Below are 19,699 nucleotides of genomic sequence, written 5' to 3'. Positions count from 1 at the left end.
TTGTGCGGTTAAATCTGAGCCATTGATCTGGCCTAAATCAACATACAAGATTAGCAAAAAAAAAAAAAAAAAACACTGAAAAATTTGATAATTTTTTCATCTAAGTCAAATTTAAGGTGCGTGATTTTCTTTCTTAAGGTGCGTGGTTTTTGTGCTTAAGGTGAGTTGTTTTTGTGCTGTGATTAAGGCGCGTAGTTTTCTTTCTTAAGATGCGTAGTTTTCCTTCTTAAGGTGCGTGATTTTTGTACTTAAAGGTGAGTTGTTTTTGTACTATGTGATTAAGGTGCGTAGTTTTCTTTCTTAAGGTTTCTAAGAGTGTTACAGTTTTCTAGAAAATTGAAAAATTACTTTCAGTTTTCGAAATGGAAAACTGTGCTAGTAAACATGTTTTTTGTTTTTTTTTTTATTTTTGTTTTTTTTTTTTAAGAAAAGGGATTAATCCATTAAATCATGCTCAAGAATGTTTACAAGGAACGACAGAGCAAAGTCGATCCAGCCCCCACAGCCTGTCACTGAAAAAGCCTCCCGTGCAACAGCATGGGCAAGACAGTTCGCAGACCGCTTAACAAAATGAAATTCAACATCCCCAATTGCGGATGCTAAATCTCTTACATCATCAATCAAACGACCAAACGCATAATTAAAAGAAGACGAACGGAGAGCATTATACACGACTTGTGAGTCCATTATATTTCTACATCCACACTCCCCATACCAGTACTTATTAACCAACCCAGAGCCTCTCTAATAGACATAGCTTCAGACTCCTTCACCAAGTAATTCCCGGGCAGTATTGTGTTCTTGGTAGCTAGAAACTTCCCCTCATCATCACGCAACACCCAACCTAGACCCATGACGTTAGAGCCTTGGCAAATTGCTGCATCTGTGTTCAGCTTAATCCTCCCCAACGCAGGCTTAGTCCAGCGTGTAGGATGGGGCGCATCAGCGTTGGTTATGGATGTAGCCTCATTCGCGTTCCGCCAGTTCTCCAGGAACATCAGTGTTCTGTGTATCACCGTGTTAGAATCAAAACCAAGGTCATTCCATACCCTATCATTCCTACTACACCAAAGTCCCCAGCAAACCATAGCAAAATTAGGCAAAGCAGTGTCATTCAATAAACTTAGAGCCCAAAAAAATCATTCACGAACATTATTACCATTAAAAGCCGAGATATGAGCCATTCCCAGATTATTCCAAATTCTTGTCGTCACAGTACAGTGAACGAACAAATGCAAGGCTGATTCGGCCACATTCCTGCACATATGACAGTCCAACAGGCATGCAATATGTTTAGAGCTTAATATATCAAGAGTAGGAAGATACATTGAAGCTAACTGCCAACAAAAACTCTTCACCTTGAGAGGTATATGCAAACCCCATATTTTTCCCCACGGCTGATCATCCCCCATCACAGTAGTTAGATGCCTATAGCATGATTTCACCGTATAAGCGCCCTTGTCATCCCATTGCCATATCCAACGATCTTGGAGTCTCCGTGTACTTAGAGGAATATTTAAAATCAGGCTAGCATAAACGGGCCCTATGTGTCATCAGTATTTTCGCTTTCCAAGAAGATAATTAAATTAATTCATTAAACTAATGTAATTAGTGCGTAGTTAGCCCCTATCATTAGTTTATAATACCTAAGTGCGTAGTTAGCCCCTATCATTAGTTTATAATACCTAACCATCTTGCTTGGTTTTCAAGCAATAGTTATGCTGTGCAACCGAATGTACCATGCGCATGGTGCATATGATGCAAAACGATGTCGTTTTGATTAAAAACGCGTGTCCCACTTTAAAAAAAAAAAATTCAGGTTCGATTCTCGGCAATAGCTATAGTTATGAATTTCTGGATATATAGTTATAAATTTGTGGATATATAGTTATGAATTTATGGATATTTAGTTCATTCATTGTGGATATTTAGTTCATTAATTGTAGATATTTACTTCATTCATTCACTGTGGATATATAGTTATGAATTTATGGATATATAGTTATAAATTTCCGGATATATAGTTATGAATTTATGGATATTTAGTTCATTCATTGTGAATATTTAGTTCAATCATTGTGGATATTTAGTTCATTCATTGTGGATATTTAGTTCATTCATTGTGGATTTTTACTTCATTCATTCATTCATTGTGGATTTTTACTTCATTCATTCACTGTGGATATATAGTTATGAATTTGTGGATATATACTTATGAATTTCTGGATATATAAAAATGCTATTGCCAGGAATCGAACCTGATTTATTCTTTAAGTGGGACGCGCGTTTTTTTAACCAAAACGGCGTCGTTTTGCAACTGTATGCACCTTGCAAGGTGCATTCGGTTGCACAGCATAATTTGCGGTTTTCAAGGTCATGAACCTTAGCCCGCGAGCCGGCCTGCAAAAGCCCGTACAAAATTAGGCTCACGGTGGGGCAGGTCTAATCGGGCTAGCCAGTCCGCTTTGACAGTACTAATCATTGGATCGAACTGAGGTTGTGGGACATTCATTCTCTGGATTTAGAGCACCCTTATCACTTTAACTCCGATGCAATTTTTAAAGGAATTTTTGTAAGAGTGATTAGGAAAGAAAATATGAGAGGGAGGTTAAAAAAGAATTCTGCAACAACAAAAGAACAAAAACAAAAGGTGGTATTAAAGTCAGAGTGGCCGCCAGCTGGCGACTACTTTGACGCATCCCAGCGGGCGCGAATTGGGCCTACCGCGCCTGCGTTTTTTTTTTTTGTTTTGTTTTTTGTTTTTTTGTTTTGTTTTGTTTTGTTTTTTTTTTTTTTTTTTTTTTTTTTTTTGCCACTAACCCAATCTTTGCATGGAAATTCTTTTTATTAAAACATGTGCCTCCCATCAGTTGCTATGCATATTAGTGTTACTAATCAGGCCCGGTCCTATCATTCTTTAGACCCGGGGCATAACAACAAAAATGGGCCCTATACGAAATTAATATATATCTTTTAAAATATTTTTCATAACTAAATCACAAAATATATTACATATACATAACTCATTATAAAGTTCACAAAACAACAAATATCTACTATACTAATAAGAGCCCAAGAGAGTTAGGCCTATAATTGGTAGAAAAAATGGCGGTCACAGATTTTAATCAAATGAATGGCTCAGATTGATTAAAAGATTGATCAGATTTAAATTTTACACTAAATTTCCTAAAATACTCACACACCGTTACTAATTCCGTTAAAATTTTAAGAATTGCCGTTAGTTCACCGTTAACTTACTCATTGATTTCAATAAAAAAAAAAAAAAAAAAAAAGTCTTAGGTTCGAACCTCATCCCAATCAAAGTTGGCATAATTAGTACTCTATTTTACTCTTATTAAATTATATAAATAATAATTTAGTAGTTACAACAAAAAATAATACATATGCATTTCTTTAATTTAGAATTATGTGTCCACAATGCCTTTATTCAAAAAAAAAAACTATTCATTATCAATAAATTAAATAAGAGAAATAATTTTATTAGTTATATTGTCTTTATTTTTCTTCAATATAAAAATTCTTTATATTCAAATTTATTAATTGATTATATTCGCTACATTGTCCTTACAATGTCTTTATTCAGTGAAAAAAATTATTAATTATCAATAAATTAATTAAAAGAAATATTTTCATTAGTTAAATTGTCTTTATTTTTCTCAAATGTAAAAATTTTTACATTCAAATTCATCAATTGATTATATTGACTACATTATCTATTATGTTTTTTGTGCACTGTTTTTCTAATTAAATATCAAAGTTATAATACAAAATAATGCTATATATTTATTTACCAAGTATTTTATTAATACCATGAAAAAATTAAAAAAAATATAATTAATAAAGTCAACCATATTAACTACTTTGAGAGATTTTGTGACAAAGAGAGTATTCAAATCACACAACAAATTGAAGTGAGAACTACCTCGCAATGTCCTTGTTTGACAATCAGCAGTTAGCGGATTATACTAGCGGATTTGACCAGCGAATTTATTTAATTATTAACATTGGGTAGAAAAAAATGACCGCCAAATTATTAAATCAAATGAATGGTTCATATTGTTCAGGTTATAATTTTTTTCTTTTAAGATTTTCTAATTTATCTTTAATTATATGATTATCCATTTAACTTTTCCGTTAATTCACCGTTAGTCTAATTCTAATATTAAAGTCTAATATAGAATTATAACTACACCATTAATCTAATTCTAATATTAAAGTATTAATAGAACTTAACCACAAATCCTAATGTCGGAATCTCCTCAAACAATATTAGTATATATTTAATATTTTATGCCCTAATTTTTATGTCTTCTCCCTTATGTCCCGTATTTGGTTTCAACTATACTTATACAATTATTTTATTGACAATTATAATCAATCTTGATTATATTATCTTGCATTTGTAAACTGAGAATTACCTATTTAACCTGCACGGGCTTAGCTCAATGGTTTAGTGGGTAGTATTTAGGAGAAGAGACCAACGTTTGAACCTCGGCGGCGGCAGTGTGAGAATTATGTCCAAAGTGGGCAGATTCCTTGTGCGTATCAGCATTTGGCCCTGTCTACTGAACCATTGAGTCACCGTGATTTACAACTTCCCACAATGCTCTGTCGGGCCGGAGTGTGGGGGGCCCTTGGGGTTGAGGACTCAACCTTTGGGAGAAGAATTACCTATTTAAATAAGCAAATTCAACCTTCAATTATCTATGCATGAACAATTTCAATATAATCCTGTCTTAATATACTTTAAAGTACTTATTTAAAAAAAAAAAAAAAACATTGGGCATTATCCCAATCGCGCAATGCGCGTAAAAAACTAGTTCTAAATATAAGTAGTAAATTACTCGAATAGAAATAGATTCAAAATTTGATATGTATTACAAATCAATCTATATTATAAATCTCACTATAATTATAGAAAGGTAACAAAATCACAAAGTTACAAATTAAATTTAGAAAAATACAAATTAGAAATAGAAATAAATAAATTATAGGAAAATGATATATAAAGGGATTTGATCCCTTAACCATGAACACAAAAATTACAAGTCCTACCAACTCAACCAACTCAAATCTTAGTGTATTAAAATTCTTAAATTCATATACTAAATAGTAGAGGAGGAAATTTTATGTAAAATTACATATTGAGGATTCGATCCCTCAACATGAGTATTAAAACACTAAGCTTTACCAACTCAACCAACTCAAAAACCAATAACTCAAATGTATACTCAATCATTATATTGCATTTCTTTAGTATATATAAGAGTAATGGTATAGGGTATAGTAGGGGCCCCTTCCAAGCATGGGGCCTTGGGCAAGGGCCCAGCCTGCCGCCCTTGCCCAAGGCTGGGCCTGTTTCTAATAACTGGGTATTCACTTCTGATGGTGATGTTCTTAAAAAGATTAAAAATATATAAAACAAATATTATATTGTAAAGAATCATGAGTGTTTAAAAAAAAAATGAATTGAATGGATTCATGAATAATAGAGGATAAATGTAAAATATAGCAGATGGAGTATATATATTTTCATTGTACTTCTTTCTTTAAAAAAAAAGTTGCTGAAAGTTTTTTTTTTTTTTTTTAATTTTTAATGGATGACCCCTTTTTCTTATTTTCACTTGATCAACCAAGGTCGCATGCAGAAAAGAATTACTCCATATATATTTTTAAAGTACAAATACTAACTTTCATTTTTTGAAACAACAAATACTAACTTTTTAAAATAGTAAAATACCACTCATCTAGTTAATGTGAATGCATGTTAAATAGTTGATCAATTCATTTGAATAAGCATTGTAAATATTCATCTATCAAACATGACTGTGTCTTAATTTATTTTATTAGAAAACTCGTAACTCCTACCTGAAAAATACATTGGATAAATCTTGCCTCGTTAAATGTGTCTTACTTAGTCATGGATTTGACTGTCAAACAAGAAATGAAGTCCTGGATATCACGGTCAGAAGTGCCACCCTCCTCCATTGCCTCTCTGCAAACTTGCTTCCATTTTCTTGCATTTGCTCTCATCTCTTCTCCCTCCATCACTCGCCCTATACACTCCTCAATCTCCTCTCTCTTCACCACACCATTCTCCTCTGCCTTTGCCTTGACCCCAATTTTCCACTTGTCCATCACGAGTTTCGAGTTGGTGGGTTGGTCCGACCATTGAGGTATTGCTATCATTGGAACCCCTAAACTTATTGCTTCCAATATCGAATTCCACCCGCCATGCGTCAGAAAACATCCCACAGCGCGGTGAGTCAAGACTTGCAACTGCGGGCACCACGACACCGTCAATCCTCTCCTCTCCTCCTCTATCTCCTCCGCAAAATTCTTAGGAAGCTTATTCGCTTCCTCGGATCTAACTACCCATAAGAAGGGTCTGTTGATCCTCCTCAAAGCCCACGCCAATTCCTCCATCTGCTCCTCTTGCAATTTCGCCAGGCTTCCAAACGAAACGTAAACAACTGAACCATCTTGCCGGTCATCCAGCCATTTCATGCAAACTTCCGTCATTGGTTTGAACATGCTCAAACCGTACTCTTTGTCATCTGGCAATTGATTGTCTAGGTACCTTGAGGGTATAGTTGGCCCAATTGCCCCCACTACCCATAACTTTCTCATCCAATCAATTACCTGTACAATCAATTTGATTTAATAAAACAGTACTGTGACGACCAATCTGATCGTCTATGCCTAGTCAAAATAGTTACTCCCTCTGTCCCATTTTATCTGTCCTATTTACTATTCATTGGTCAAATCAACTTTTTTTTTATTTTATTATTATTATTATTATTATTACTTGTTTTTAAATTTGATTTTTTTTTTTTGTGTTTAATAGTACTTTTAGTGTAGTTTCTAAATATATAAATTTTGTATATTAATAATAAACTTAACATTTATGAAAAAATGAATTAAAAATAACTTCAGTCAAGTCTCGTTAACCGAACTAGACACATAAAATGGGACGGAGGGAGTATAAATGAATTTAATTAATGTTGGGCCAATACTAGCTAGCACCATGTAACTAAGAACAAATTGTCGGGCGGGGGCCTAAAGGGTGAAGTCTAACAATAGTGTTGGCGGGTGGTGAAGGAATTATTTGGCAAAAATCTGTGAAGGACCAAGTCCAGCACAGTTTCACCTTCGCTATGAGTTATAACTTTTTTGCATATTAATAAGTATTTAGATCGAGTGCTTACACTTCGTCAAAAGTTATAGTTCACAGTGAATGCACAATTTCTATTTTTTTTTATATAGCCAGATTTTAAAAGGCTGAGTGCTAAACTTGGCCTCTGCCCTCAGCTCAACAACTCTCCCTTTCAGCACCTGTCAGTTTTAAGTGCTTATTACTAGTCATAAGTCATAACTCACACTAAAGGCTCAATTTTATTTCTTTATATACAACCACATTTTCTAGAGGAGGTGCGAGACTTAACCTTCACCCACTTCCATCCAACAATTTTCTAACCATTAATTTGCTGGATTTGACCCTATACTGGCCTCGGCCCAACAGTAAGCACTTAGGCCCTGTTTGGTAAAATAGTTAGCTTATCAGTTAATTTTGACTTATTTGACCATTATTAATTGTTTGACTTTGTTAAAAAATAAATCCAAGTGTTTGGTTAATTAAATTTATGTAACTCAAAAATGCTAAAATTCAAAAAGCTGTTCAAAGCAACTTTTTTAATTAACTTTTTGAGAAAATAAATTATACCAAACAGTTATCAGCTAATCACTAATTTATCAAACAAGTAATATTATCAACTAGTTATACCTTAATTAACCCAATCACGACTAATAGCTATTACCTAACAGCAATTTTCTAAGCAAGCCTTAATCTAACAATTAAAATGAAAAAACAAAGGATTGCTTGCCTCGCGCTCGAGCTCGTAAAAAGTGTTTATGAGGATCCAGTCGGCCTTCTCAACATTGCAGAATTGGCCCACTAGCTTATCCAAGACGAAGGGGTATAATTCAGGAGAATATATAAAAGACGGCATGTCTTTGGGCTCCAAACATGGCAACCCCGGAATTTCAACCACTTCATTCTCGGCAAGAGGAAGTTTTAGCCGCCCCTGTTGTGCGTAATAGTAAATCGCATCCACCGCACACGACTGCGTAAAGAAACAGGCACTGGAAACTCCCTCCTCGACCGCCACGTCCACAGCCCAGGGAAGAAAGGCGTCATAGACGACCCAGCTGACCGGAAAACGCCCAACACGGAGGCGACGGAGAAGTTGCGCCAACGTCTGGGAACCAACTTGGCGGAATTTATCGATGTAAGCCTGAGTTCTTCGGGTTTGAGGAGAGGCGCCCTCGTCGAAGCCGTCGGAGAAGGTTTCAATGGAGAGGTGGGTGGTTGAGAGGTCCTGCAGGGTTGTTAACAAGAACTTGGTTACAGCTATGGTGATCTTCACTCCTTTGGCTTCTAATCGCTTGGAGAATTGAAGCATGGGGTTTATGTGGCCCTGGATTGGATATGGCAATATGAGGCAGTGAACCACCTTGTATTCATTATCATTCTTGTGATTCCCCCTTTCATGGTTCTCCATCTTAGTCTCTGTAAATGGACGGAACATAGAACAGAGAAAACCCCACTGTCTTCCTGCTCAATTATTTCTTGCTGTTATATAATACACCAAACATATTGGGGCATTTATTGCTAGTGCATTTCACTGCTGGAATTTGTCAAATTTCTGACCACTTTTTCGACCACTCACAAAAATGGTCGAAAAAAGTATTTTTTTTTTTTTTTTTTTCGTCCAACACGGCTGGAAATCTGTATTTTTCCGACCACCAAAAAGTGGTCGGAAAAGGGAGATTTCCGGTTGAAAATGCAGTTTCCGACCAATTTTCCGACCATTTCATGGATTCGAAAAAAAGCCCTAGCTGTTATCGACAACTACTCAAGGTGGTCGGAAATACCGGCTTCATTTTGAGGACGTCGGAACTACTAGTTGTCGGATAAAGAGAGCATATTTCCTACCATTGGTGGTCGGTAATTGGTCGGAATTACCATCCACTAGTGGTCGGTAAAATTTACAAAGAAAAAATAAAAAAATTCAATTACCAAAAAAATAAAATATAAAAGATTTACTAACCAAAAAAATAAAATATAAAATTCTACAAATATCAAATGAATTTGACCTGTTACAATTATACAAATTTCAGCACCCCGAGAGGATGAATGTTGCTTTCCATCTATGAGAGTCCATGACAAAATAAAACAAAAATAATACTTCTAAACCAAAAATCTAATAGGTTAATACGCATGGGAATCTCAAATAGAAAATTACACAACCATATATAAGAGGGGATGTCAACACTTAAGCCAACCTCATTTCAAAAAGAAAACAAAAACTACTCTGTAATTATAAGACTAAGTGAATAGCCAGATTGGTCAATGTCAACTGAGTACAATGTAATGAAATTCCAAATTTTTTAGTACTGTAAGAAACACTAATACCTGATACATGTCAGACACTGTAATTTCAAAAGATCTTTCACAAAAACCTTCTATTTCATACATGCTCCATGAACAAAATCCTGCTTGTGTTCAAGATGTAGTGATTGGACAAAATAGAGATAAGAGAATTTCAAGAGATAAAACAGGAAAAAGAAAGCAATCCTTTAAGTCCATGGGAATGTAATTTACCTTCATCATCTCCATGCCTATTATCAGCAATATAATTTCCGTGCATCCCACACCTTGGTTGATGTATGGAGCTCCCTTTGGCCTCTTCAATAGTGAAAACTTACAAAAGTGATGAGTTTGTATTTGCTGTAATTAAAGTTGTCCTATTGGTAATGACAACTCGCTTACATAAATGTACAAATAATAATGCTGTCAAAAAAATGAATAAATAATAAGAAAAGTTGTCAATTATTGATATTGAGTCATATGATGGAATAAACAAGTTTAAAATACATCATAAAAGTTCATACGCACCTCATCCAAGGGAGCAAATTTCTCAATATAGGCATCACATGCTTTGAGAATGTAATAACCGCGCCTCCTGAAGTGCTCTTTGAAAAGTTCTTCAAAGTCCCACATACAATCATGAGATTGGAAAAATCAATTCTCCTTTGAAGAATTAATGCCAGAGAACCAATTGTAGCATCAGTTTCAACTTCACAGGCAGAAAATTATATTAAATTGGTTTTCCTTCCTATAGTATCCCTGCATGCAGCACCAATACAAAATCAAGTGCTACCAGCCTCTTTTGCCTGCCAATGCATTAAATGGGGGACTTAACTACATAGCATGAGAACAAACATTACAGAAGTCTTATCCCATTATTTTCCTGGTAAGAAGAATAATATATCATTCCAGAAGTCTATCACCAACCTGTCTTGCCTAATTTGGAATAAGTATACCATCTGCATAAATATCTATTGATCACATTGACCCATCCCATGTCAAATTTTAGAACTTTAATTTCTAGCATATCAAATTGATGGAAGATTACTATGTGGTTATACTTATATCATATTAATATTTACAAAACTGTAAACCTACAACTAGTATTTACTATGTGGTCAAAAAATGATGCCATATTTATTCCAAATGTAATTACAATGAAGTAATAATACAATTCCAACTAGGCATTACTTTCGCGGACACCACGCCAGTGACAATTTCTTTCACGGACTCCCTCAGAAGCTTGAATTCGAGACTCTACCCTGCAAACGCCCCGCTGAGTGTTGATCATTCTCTAGTTTTCGCGATTGGTGTTGGTGTCAATCCATGCCCTACTTGCTCAAGTGGAACCCGGGTTGTTGCAGTTATCAATAGTGTTCGTGAGCCCAAGTCCCTAATATAAAGCCAAACAAGTTTTACTGGTGAAAATGGTCAAGTTCATGGCAGTAGTAAAGAAAATGTGCATTATTATGAAGCTAGTCAAAATTGATGAGATCAGTGCAAGTGTCTTTGAGTCGACAACTCAAATCTTTTTTCGAACTTCATCTAGCACAACCCCTGACTGCAAAACTTACACAGGCAGTATGAATATCTAGAAACCAGAAGGGAAAGAAAGTGAAATTGAACTAAGACAACGACACAGAATTTAGTACCTTCTTTGAACATTAAGATCAACCCAATTATCAACAGATCTACACTAAACCCCAAGTGAACATTAAGATCAACCCAATTAGGCCTTGGTTGAACCGACAGCGAGCACCATAGCCGCACAAGCCAGTCCCCAAGTAATAGATACAATCAGCCACGTTAGGACGCTCGGGGTAGGATTTGGGCCCACCACTGTGCGACAACTGCCACAAAGCCTCTGCATTTCACAGTTAAAACTTCAAACAAACAAAAAAACAAACTAATCAACCCCGGCAGGCCCGCATTACCGCAAATAAACAACTTCGGGGGAAATTCACATGAAATTCATGCAACTACTCACCTTCGAGCCCCGTCTCAGTCGCCGAAACCACGCCGGCTGCATATATGATTTAAAAAATGAATAAACAAAATAAAAATCTAGGGGTAGATAAGATACATGAGAATACAATGATATGATATTATGATAATTTAATAAATACCATATGCACTGTTTGATGTTGCATATATGATTTTTAAAAAAAAAAATCTTGAGCCTAAGATGAAATTGACTTATATCAAACATTAGATAATGAAAAAAAAAAAGCATTAGTGTTAGTATATACCCTGTATTAGTAATGACTCATATTTAACTACTGAATAAAATAACAATTTTGATAATAGATATTGTTAAACGTCATGAACAATCAAAAGAGACCATAAACTTCATGAACAATCAAATACCTCAATGCAGGAGGCTAAAAAGAACACCGAGTTTTGAAATTTACCTTGTAATGTATGAGTATGAAATCAGTATGACAGTGACTATATGATGAGACATCATTACTGCAAAATATTTCGTTCGAGTTTCCCAGACAAGGAGGGCAGCGATGCTATAGACATAGAACCCACATTGGCACATGTATATAAGAATTATGGAAGGCCTGACACAGAAAAGGAAGTATGTTAGAAACCAGTTCAATTCTTCATGTATGAGCATGCATCTATACCAAATACACACATTATATACATGTGCATATAAAATGAAAAGTATAGAATGAAACATATCTTGAAATCTTACAAGCATATTCCTCAATCATATGGGCCCATCTATTGCTTCACACACAGAGAATAAGAGTGTTTTCAGATATTTCTTCTGCAATGTATCATATACTCCTACAAACATAAACAAACACAAATGAATAATAAAATAATAGAGAAGAATAAAACAGAAATGAACAAAAAATAAGAAGAAAAAGAGCAAAACTCTAGTAGAGCAAGCATGTTAACCTGTAGTTCATCTAATCACTTACTAATATAGTGAGTTGCTGAGAAAATGCTCCAGAAAAATATTCAAGGAAATATATTAGATGGCCTAGAATTGTAAGAATGTAAGTCCAGAGAGTAACAAGGCTAGAAAACTAAAATTGCAGTCCTATATGAAATTCTTGTATAGATTAGGTTAGACATCCAAGAATTGTAAGAATGTAAGTCTAGAGAGTACCGAGATACTGCTGGTATTAACCTGATGATAATAGCAGAGGTGATTGTGTACACAAATGACCACTGAGTCGAGACTTTGTCCAGGGATCCATGGTTGGTCTTTGTGGTAGCTGTGGAGTGGGTGGTTTTGATTGTCTAAGTTCATTTTCCCTATCAATGAACCTGCCAAGGGGGAATGGAAATCTGTCAGATAAATAACAAAATGAAAGCAAGACCCCAAAAATTATGTCCTCAAAGTATGGTACAGATTAATAGGAATGCCAAATTATTTAGAGTATAGCCTTTTCCAATGCAACTTTTGCTATATATTTTCTTTACATTTTAAATTCAAAATAAACAAAAGCTAACTAGTTCTTGAGCTAAATGCAAAATTTGGACTGTCCTACAGTTGTGAAAAATCCAGACAAAAACAGAAATTTGTGAACAGAAAAAGTACAGGGAAAACAATCTAGGAATCCTAGAGAGAAGTTTTCAGCAATACCCTGAAAAAGATACCCTGAAGAGGGCTCAATACAAAAAGAACATTATAAAGGTTTTAGACTCAATACTTCAAAAGATCAATTCTAGGACATTTAAACAAGGACTCGAACTTAAGAAACTACTACTAATTTAAGCAGTTGGAACTCCAAAATCACCAGCATGCCATTGACCCTCACAGGAAGTAATTAGAGATTCATAAATCTCTAAAACTATGAATAACTCATGATTTAAAAATTAGAAGAATATACTCCTAATCTGAACCAAGTACATCACAATGTAAATGATGTTGATGTAAATCAATCAGAAAATTGCAGCTAAATACAATACCAAATGTGAGTTTGAAACACAACTAAACCTTTCATTTTATTTATGTAAACTTATTAACATTGAGGGTTAGATTTTGTATAAATGGCCACCAATAGTGTTAGCACACCAATAGTCACAAACATAAATCCTATTCGATGCAATAGGAGACGGGAGGTGTCCGGAGGGCAATTCAAGATTTCATTTTCAATCAAACTGAAATTAGGGGATGGGTCTAGCATTTATATCCAATAGGACTGATCATATGTTTATGGTCCAAAAAATTAGTTCAAAGATAAACAGAAAATGAAAAGCAAGTAGGGAGTTTATTTTAGGCTCATTTCAACTATAAACATGTTTTAGAATGCTGAACTTTTGTAAAGATAGGAATAGAAAGAGAACTCACTGATGAATCCTTATGCTTGTGGCTTTTACTTTTATGCTTTTCTCCTTACTTCTCTGAAATGATATCAATGGTGACTTCTTTCAAACCACACATCACCAATTCATAGGAGAATAATTTAATTTAAGCATACCATGAATCATAGTACAAAATTAGAACTTTTTTCTAACTCGTAATTGATGTATAGGCATCAAGTCTATTATAAAAGGTACTCACAATATCAATGTGCACAGTCAATAAAGGGAAGGCATGTTAACAAAGTAAGGGAACTCCAAAAGCAATTTCAAGTGAATAGATTATATAGAAGAAACACAATTCCCACCAAATTAGCTAGATTGACACTCAAAATTCAAAAACAAATCGGCAGCTCACTGAAATTTCGCGCAAAAGGATAGGAATTCATAGAAATTATTTACTGATTCTTCTGAATAAATGTAATTATAAAATGAAAAAACAAAATATGAATCTTAATCAAAAATTAGATACAAACATAAATATATGCATATATAGAGAGAAAGAGGAGGATATAGAATAGGAGAACCTGGAAAAAATCTGTTGCAATGTCTTCTTCCTTCTGCTGCTTTCTACGATTAGGCTATGATTTGCAATGTCTTCTTCCTTTTGCTTCATTCTACGAGTAGGCTACTAGGTTGTGATGAAGTGAGGACGAGGGTTGATGATGGTAGAGTTTAGGGCTCGTGTGTTGATGAAGTGAAGAAGTGAGGACGAGGGTTTAGGGCTCGTGTGTTGATGAAGTGATGAAGTGATGAAGTGATGAAGTGAGGACGAGGTTTTAGGGTTCGTGTGTTGATGGAGTGAAGACGAAGTGCGAAGACTATTTAAGTAGATGTTGCTGAAAGAACAATTTGTTGGAGTGAGACCACCTGCTAAATGGACGAAAAAATTGTTTTGACTATTTTTACTTAAATTCCGACCACACTTTAAAAGTGGTCGGAAATTCCTACTCTTTTCTGTCCAACTCAACTTGTTTAGTAAAGACATAATCAATCGTTATACTATGGACCAGTGCACTATGAATCCTAATTTATGTATTTGTGTATGACTTTGCCTCTCACATTATGAGATTGTGTAACTTATGAATAGAAATTATGTACTTCGTAGAAATTAGTAATTGTGTTTTATGTTATGAAATTTCTGTTTTGTTAAAATTTGTGTCTGTCAACGCAAATTATATATCTAATTCAGATTTGAAAAATAAGTAAATATATAATATGTATATGTGTCTTGTGTTATGATTTTTTGTGTCTTGTGGTATGAAATTATGTTTACAAGTATAAATTCTGTACTTCGCTTTTTCAATCCAGGTGGGTCCATAACATTATGCTATATGTCTTGTTTTGTAATTTTTTGTATTTTGTGATATGAAATTTTGTACCTTATAAATATGAATTCTGTAATTCGTTGTTCGAATTCATGATCTATAATAATATGTGGACCTTGTCCATGATATAAATTGCCACACATAATAGTGTTCACACAAAAAAACCTTGCTTCAAATCTATATAATTACTATTACTATTCCTCGGTTATATTTATGTGTTGATTAATGAAACTTAAGTGGAATTATTTACTATTTATTTTTTTTTATTTTTATTTTTTTTGTAATAGTTAATTGAATATTACACTAAGTTTAAAATTTATAAAAAATAATCAAAGAACTAATTTTTTTGCCCGCACAAGCTTAGCTCACTGGTTCAGGTGGCGGTATTTGGATGAAGAAATCAAGGTTCGAACATCAACAATGGCAGTGTGAGAATTATGACCAAAGTTGGCAGATCCCTTATGCGCACTGACATTTGGCCCAAATGCTTTGTCCAGGATGTGGGAGGCCCTTAGGGTTGGATATATATATATATATATATATATATATTCATATTCATTTTACTTCTTTCTCAAAAAAAAAAAAAAACAAAAAACAAAAACAAAAACAAAACCAAACAAACAAACCAAACAAAACAAAAGAAATAAAATTGTTGATGATAGATTCTTTAGGGAATGAAGCTCCGGTGTGAAGATACGAAAAGACCGAAATACCCACGCTTAATCGAAGCTCTCACCAGCTAAACGACGGAACACGACCGGAGGGGTTAAATCGACTAAAAATAATTGATTTCAGGGATCAAATCGATGAATAAGCGATTGAGGGACTACATTGACAGTTCGTCAACAATTGAAGAACCAAATTGTTGATTTCCTCTTTTTAAAATAGTAAAATAGGACTCGTCTAGTTAATGTTATCCTTATCCCTGTAAATTTCTCTCACTATTAAAAATAGATTTCACTTCCACATCACCCACTTTACAAATCATTTACTATTCACACTACATCCCTGCAAATCCAATCAAATTTCAAAAGTGAGCACCAATATATTTAAATAACATTATTAGTTTATATTAATTACATTTAAATATTTAAAACTAAAAAAAAAAAAAAAGTAAAAAGGCAGCAACAGCTTTTATACAGGATTTGCAAATTTGCAAATCCTGTTAACATCATCTTGCCAATAGCAAATTGGATGAGATAATCCCAGCCTAATGTGAATGCATGTTAAATGGTACTTGATCAATTTATTTGAATAAGCCTTTTAAATAATCATCTACCAAACATGGCTCATGGAATACAATTATTTAAATAAAGTTCAAGTTTATTCATCTCTCAATTGAAATATCTTAATTTATTTGATTGAAATGCACATAACCTCCACACTGCTATGCCAAGGTTTAGATATTGATCTTTTCTCCCAAATACTACTTCCTGAACTAGTGAGCTAAGCTCGTGCAGCGTCAAATGTGTCTTAGTTAGTTATGGATTTGGCTGCCAAACAAGAAATGAAGTCCTCGATATCACGGTCGGAAGTTCCACCCTCCTCCATTGCCTCTCTGCAAACTTGCTTCCATTTTCTAGTATTGGCTCTCATCTCTTCTTCCTCCATCACTCGCCCTATACACTCCTCAATCTCCTCTTTCTTCACCACACCATTCTCTTCTGCCTTTGGCCTTACCCCAGTTTTCCACTTGTCCATCACTAGTTTCGAATTGGTGGCTTGGTCAGACCATTGAGGTATTGCTATCATCGGCACCCCTAAACTTATTGCTTCCAATGTCGAGTTCCATCCGCAATGTGTCAGAAAGCATCCCACGGCACTGTGAGCCAAGACTTCCAACTGCGGGCACCACGAGACCACCAATCCTCTCGTCTCCTCTTCTATCTCCTCTTTGAAATTCTTTGGAAGCTTGTTAGCTTCCTCGGATCTTACAACCCACAAGAAGGGTCTGTTGCTCCTCCTCAAAGCCCACGCCAATTCCTCCATCTGCTCCTCTTGCAATTTCACCATGCTTCCAAACGAAACATAAACAACTGAACCATCCTGCTGGTCTTCCAGCCATTTCATGCAAACTTCGGTCATCGGTTTGAACATGCTCAAACCGTACTCTTTGTCATCTGGCAATCGATTATCTAGATACTTTGATGGTACAGTTGGCCCAATTGCCCCAACCACCCATAACTTCCTCATCCAATCAATTACCTGTTGGGGCAATTGGGGCAAAGGATGTTAATGGTTAAGTCTAGCACTAGGTGATTAGGCGATATTTTATTGAAGGTCTGAATGGTCAAGTCCAGTACCGATTATTATGTCATGGACACGAGTCAAAATACAAAATTTATATACTGAATGTTTACCATTTACATACTAAACGTTCACAATTCAAATTGTAAATATTCAGTAGATAAATTGTGTATTTTTAGACACGGATCCACCTTGCAAGGTGGACCCGGGTCCACGGAATAATTATGGTCCAGCACCATTGTTGATAAGTGTTGGAGGTATTGTTGGACGTATTCGATAAAGGATAAAGTCCAACACTAGATGACTTGCTGGGCGGAGGCTCCACAGCAAGTCCAATACCATTATTGGCAAGTGCAGGAAGAATTTAATTGGACTTAGTCCAGCAAAGAGTAAGTCCAGCACCCGTCACCAGGTGACTAGAAAATTGTTAGGTAGAGACTTGAAGGGTCAAGTTCAGTATTTTGTCTCTAAAAATTTGACTATATAAAAAATAAAATTATGTATTTGTTACCAGCTATAGCCTTTTGACACAGTGAAAAATAAAAAATAAAAAAAAAATTAAAGGTTTGCTTAGCTTGCCTGGCTTTCGAGCTCGTAAAAAGTGTTGACCAGGACCCAGTCGGCCTTCTGAACATTGCAGAATTGGTTCATAAGCATTTCCAAGGCCTTGGGGTATGCTTCAGGAGAATATATAAAAGACGGCATGTCTTTGGGCTCCAAACACGGCAACCCCGGAATTTCAACGACTTCATCGCCGGCAAGAGGAACTTTAAACCGCCCCTGTTGGCAGTAATAGTAAATCGCATCCACCGCACACGACTGAGTAAAGAAAGCGGCGCCGGAGATCCCCTCCTCCGCCGCCACGTCCACAACCCAAGGCAGAAAGGCGTCATAGACGACGCAGCTAACCGGACACCCCCCAACCCCAAGGCGACGGATAACTTGCGCCAACGTCTCGGAGCCGACTTCTCGGAATTTTTCGATGTAGACCTGACCGTTCGGGGCCTGTGAAGAGCCGCCCTCGTCGAAGCCGTCGGAGATGGTTTCAATGGAGAGGTGGCTGCTTGAGAGGTCTTGCAGGGTTGTTAAGAAGAACTTGGTTATAGCTATGGTGATCTTCACTCCTTTGGCTTCTAATCGCTTGGAGAATTGAAGCATGGGGTTTATGTGGCCCTGGGCTGGATATGGTAGTATGAGGCAATGAACCTTGTATTGATCATCATCTTGCTTGTGATTTCCCCTTTCATGGTTCTCCATCTCAATCTCTGTGAATGGCTCGAACTTTGAACAGATCAGAGAATTGAAAACTCCACTGTCTTTCTGCTTAATTATTTCATTGCTATGGTGTTGACCCCGGCGACGATGAAGTTATACATTATTTATGTTAAATTTAGGGGTATAACGACAAAAAATTGAGCAAGCCAAGGTGCGAAACATAAGGGGTGTTAATATATAATTTGTATTTAATTTCTAAATTAAATATATAGTTTTTTTAATGCGGGATAGATCTAGGGACGAATAAAAATGGGTCATACTTATATGAGATTGTCTCACGAGATGCGTCGGATGGGGTCAGATCAATATGTAAATGTAATATTTATATTAGCAAATGTAATACTAAATTGGAAATAAATAAGTGTTTGTTACTTAGAAGGGAAAATATAATACTTTTGAGAACAAATGTAATGCTTTTATATTTTGATGTAAACGTATTGTTTTTTCATCAAAAGTATTATATTTTCCTTTATAAGTAATGTTGCAGTTATAAAAGAAAATATAATACTTTTGATAGAAAAATACAATATTTATATATCAAAATGTAAAAGTATTGCATTTTTCGATATAAGTAATAAACGTTTTATTCCTGATTTAGTACGTATTACATTTTTTGATATAAGTATTACATTTGTTCTTGAGGGTTGAACCACCCCTCACTTCAAAAGTTTTGTTCTTCTTGAGGGTCTGAACCACCCCTCAGTTCAAAAGTTTTGTTCTTTTTGAGGGTCTGAATTACCTCTGACACAGAGAATGGTACGCGAAGAAGAAACATGATGCACCTTAAGTATTAGAACAATGCACCTTTAATTGTTATAATAACGCACCTTAAGTGTTAAAATGACGACCATTAAGTTTTGTTCAAAAATTTTATTCAAAAGTTTTGTTCTTGAGGGTCTGAACCACCCCTAAGTTCAAAAGTTTTGTTCTTCTTGAGGGTCTGAACCACCCCTCAATTAAAAAATTTGTTCTTCTTGAGGGTCTGAACCACCCCTCATTTCAAAAGTTTTGTTCTTCTTGAGGGTCTGAACCACCCCTCATTTCAAAAGTTTTGTTCTTCTTGAGGGTCTGA

The 19,699-nt window shown here is 35.3% G+C and overlaps 3 protein-coding genes and 1 long non-coding RNA gene across 8 annotated transcripts; all 4 read right to left on the bottom strand.

Moving 5' to 3' along the window:
• Positions 1–547: 547 nt before the first annotated feature.
• LOC109172246 lies at positions 548–1,468 on the bottom strand. The gene is made up of 3 exons (XR_002052698.1): positions 1,359–1,468; positions 1,160–1,257; positions 548–1,005 (listed from the first exon to the last, which is right to left on the bottom strand). It is a non-coding gene; the product is annotated as an uncharacterized LOC109172246 (long non-coding RNA).
• A 4,312-nt stretch (positions 1,469–5,780) lies between these two features.
• Positions 5,781–8,672, bottom strand: LOC109172242 (UDP-glycosyltransferase 74F2-like). Its single transcript, XM_019321395.1, has 2 exons — positions 7,905–8,672; positions 5,781–6,663 (listed from the first exon to the last, which is right to left on the bottom strand). The coding sequence occupies exons 1-2, from the start codon at positions 8,607–8,609 to the stop codon at positions 5,932–5,934; spliced, it is 1,437 nt and encodes a 478-aa protein (XP_019176940.1). The 5' UTR covers positions 8,610–8,672; the 3' UTR covers positions 5,781–5,931.
• A 635-nt stretch (positions 8,673–9,307) lies between these two features.
• LOC109172245 (zinc finger CCCH domain-containing protein 12-like) lies at positions 9,308–14,665 on the bottom strand. 4 transcript variants are annotated; one of them, XR_002052697.1, is made up of 10 exons: positions 14,305–14,661; positions 13,767–13,819; positions 12,579–12,739; positions 12,156–12,250; positions 11,863–12,018; positions 11,439–11,474; positions 11,104–11,315; positions 9,980–10,844; positions 9,686–9,769; positions 9,308–9,576 (listed from the first exon to the last, which is right to left on the bottom strand). XR_002052697.1 is itself a non-coding variant. In XM_019321398.1 (5 exons), the coding sequence occupies exons 1-4, from the start codon at positions 14,391–14,393 to the stop codon at positions 11,143–11,145; spliced, it is 438 nt and encodes a 145-aa protein (XP_019176943.1). In that variant the 5' UTR covers positions 14,394–14,665; the 3' UTR covers positions 10,567–10,844; positions 11,104–11,142. The 4 variants fall into 4 exon arrangements, 1 of the variants encoding a protein (XP_019176943.1); XR_002052696.1 differs by having other exon boundaries at positions 11,104–11,334; positions 12,600–12,739; XR_002052695.1 differs by having other exon boundaries at positions 12,600–12,739; positions 14,305–14,660.
• Positions 14,666–16,331: 1,666 nt separating this feature from the next.
• Positions 16,332–18,716, bottom strand: LOC109172243 (UDP-glycosyltransferase 74G1-like). 2 transcript variants are annotated; one of them, XM_019321396.1, is made up of 3 exons: positions 17,932–18,716; positions 16,559–17,310; positions 16,332–16,456 (listed from the first exon to the last, which is right to left on the bottom strand). In XM_019321396.1, exons 1-2 carry the CDS (start codon positions 18,607–18,609, stop codon positions 16,579–16,581), a joined length of 1,410 nt encoding a protein of 469 aa, XP_019176941.1. In that variant the 5' UTR covers positions 18,610–18,716; the 3' UTR covers positions 16,332–16,456; positions 16,559–16,578. The 2 variants fall into 2 exon arrangements, with proteins under 2 accessions (XP_019176941.1, XP_019176942.1); XM_019321397.1 differs by having other exon boundaries at positions 16,332–16,459; positions 16,562–17,310.
• Between the last annotated feature and the right edge of the window lie 983 nt (positions 18,717–19,699).

The sequence above is a fragment of the Ipomoea nil genome, unplaced genomic scaffold (assembly GCF_001879475.1).
Source record: "Ipomoea nil cultivar Tokyo-kokei standard unplaced genomic scaffold, Asagao_1.1 scaffold0415, whole genome shotgun sequence".
Lineage (NCBI taxonomy): Eukaryota > Viridiplantae > Streptophyta > Magnoliopsida > Solanales > Convolvulaceae > Ipomoea > Ipomoea nil.
The sequence above is the reverse complement of the archived record's forward strand: the minus strand, read 5'-3'. Positions and strand labels throughout refer to the sequence as shown.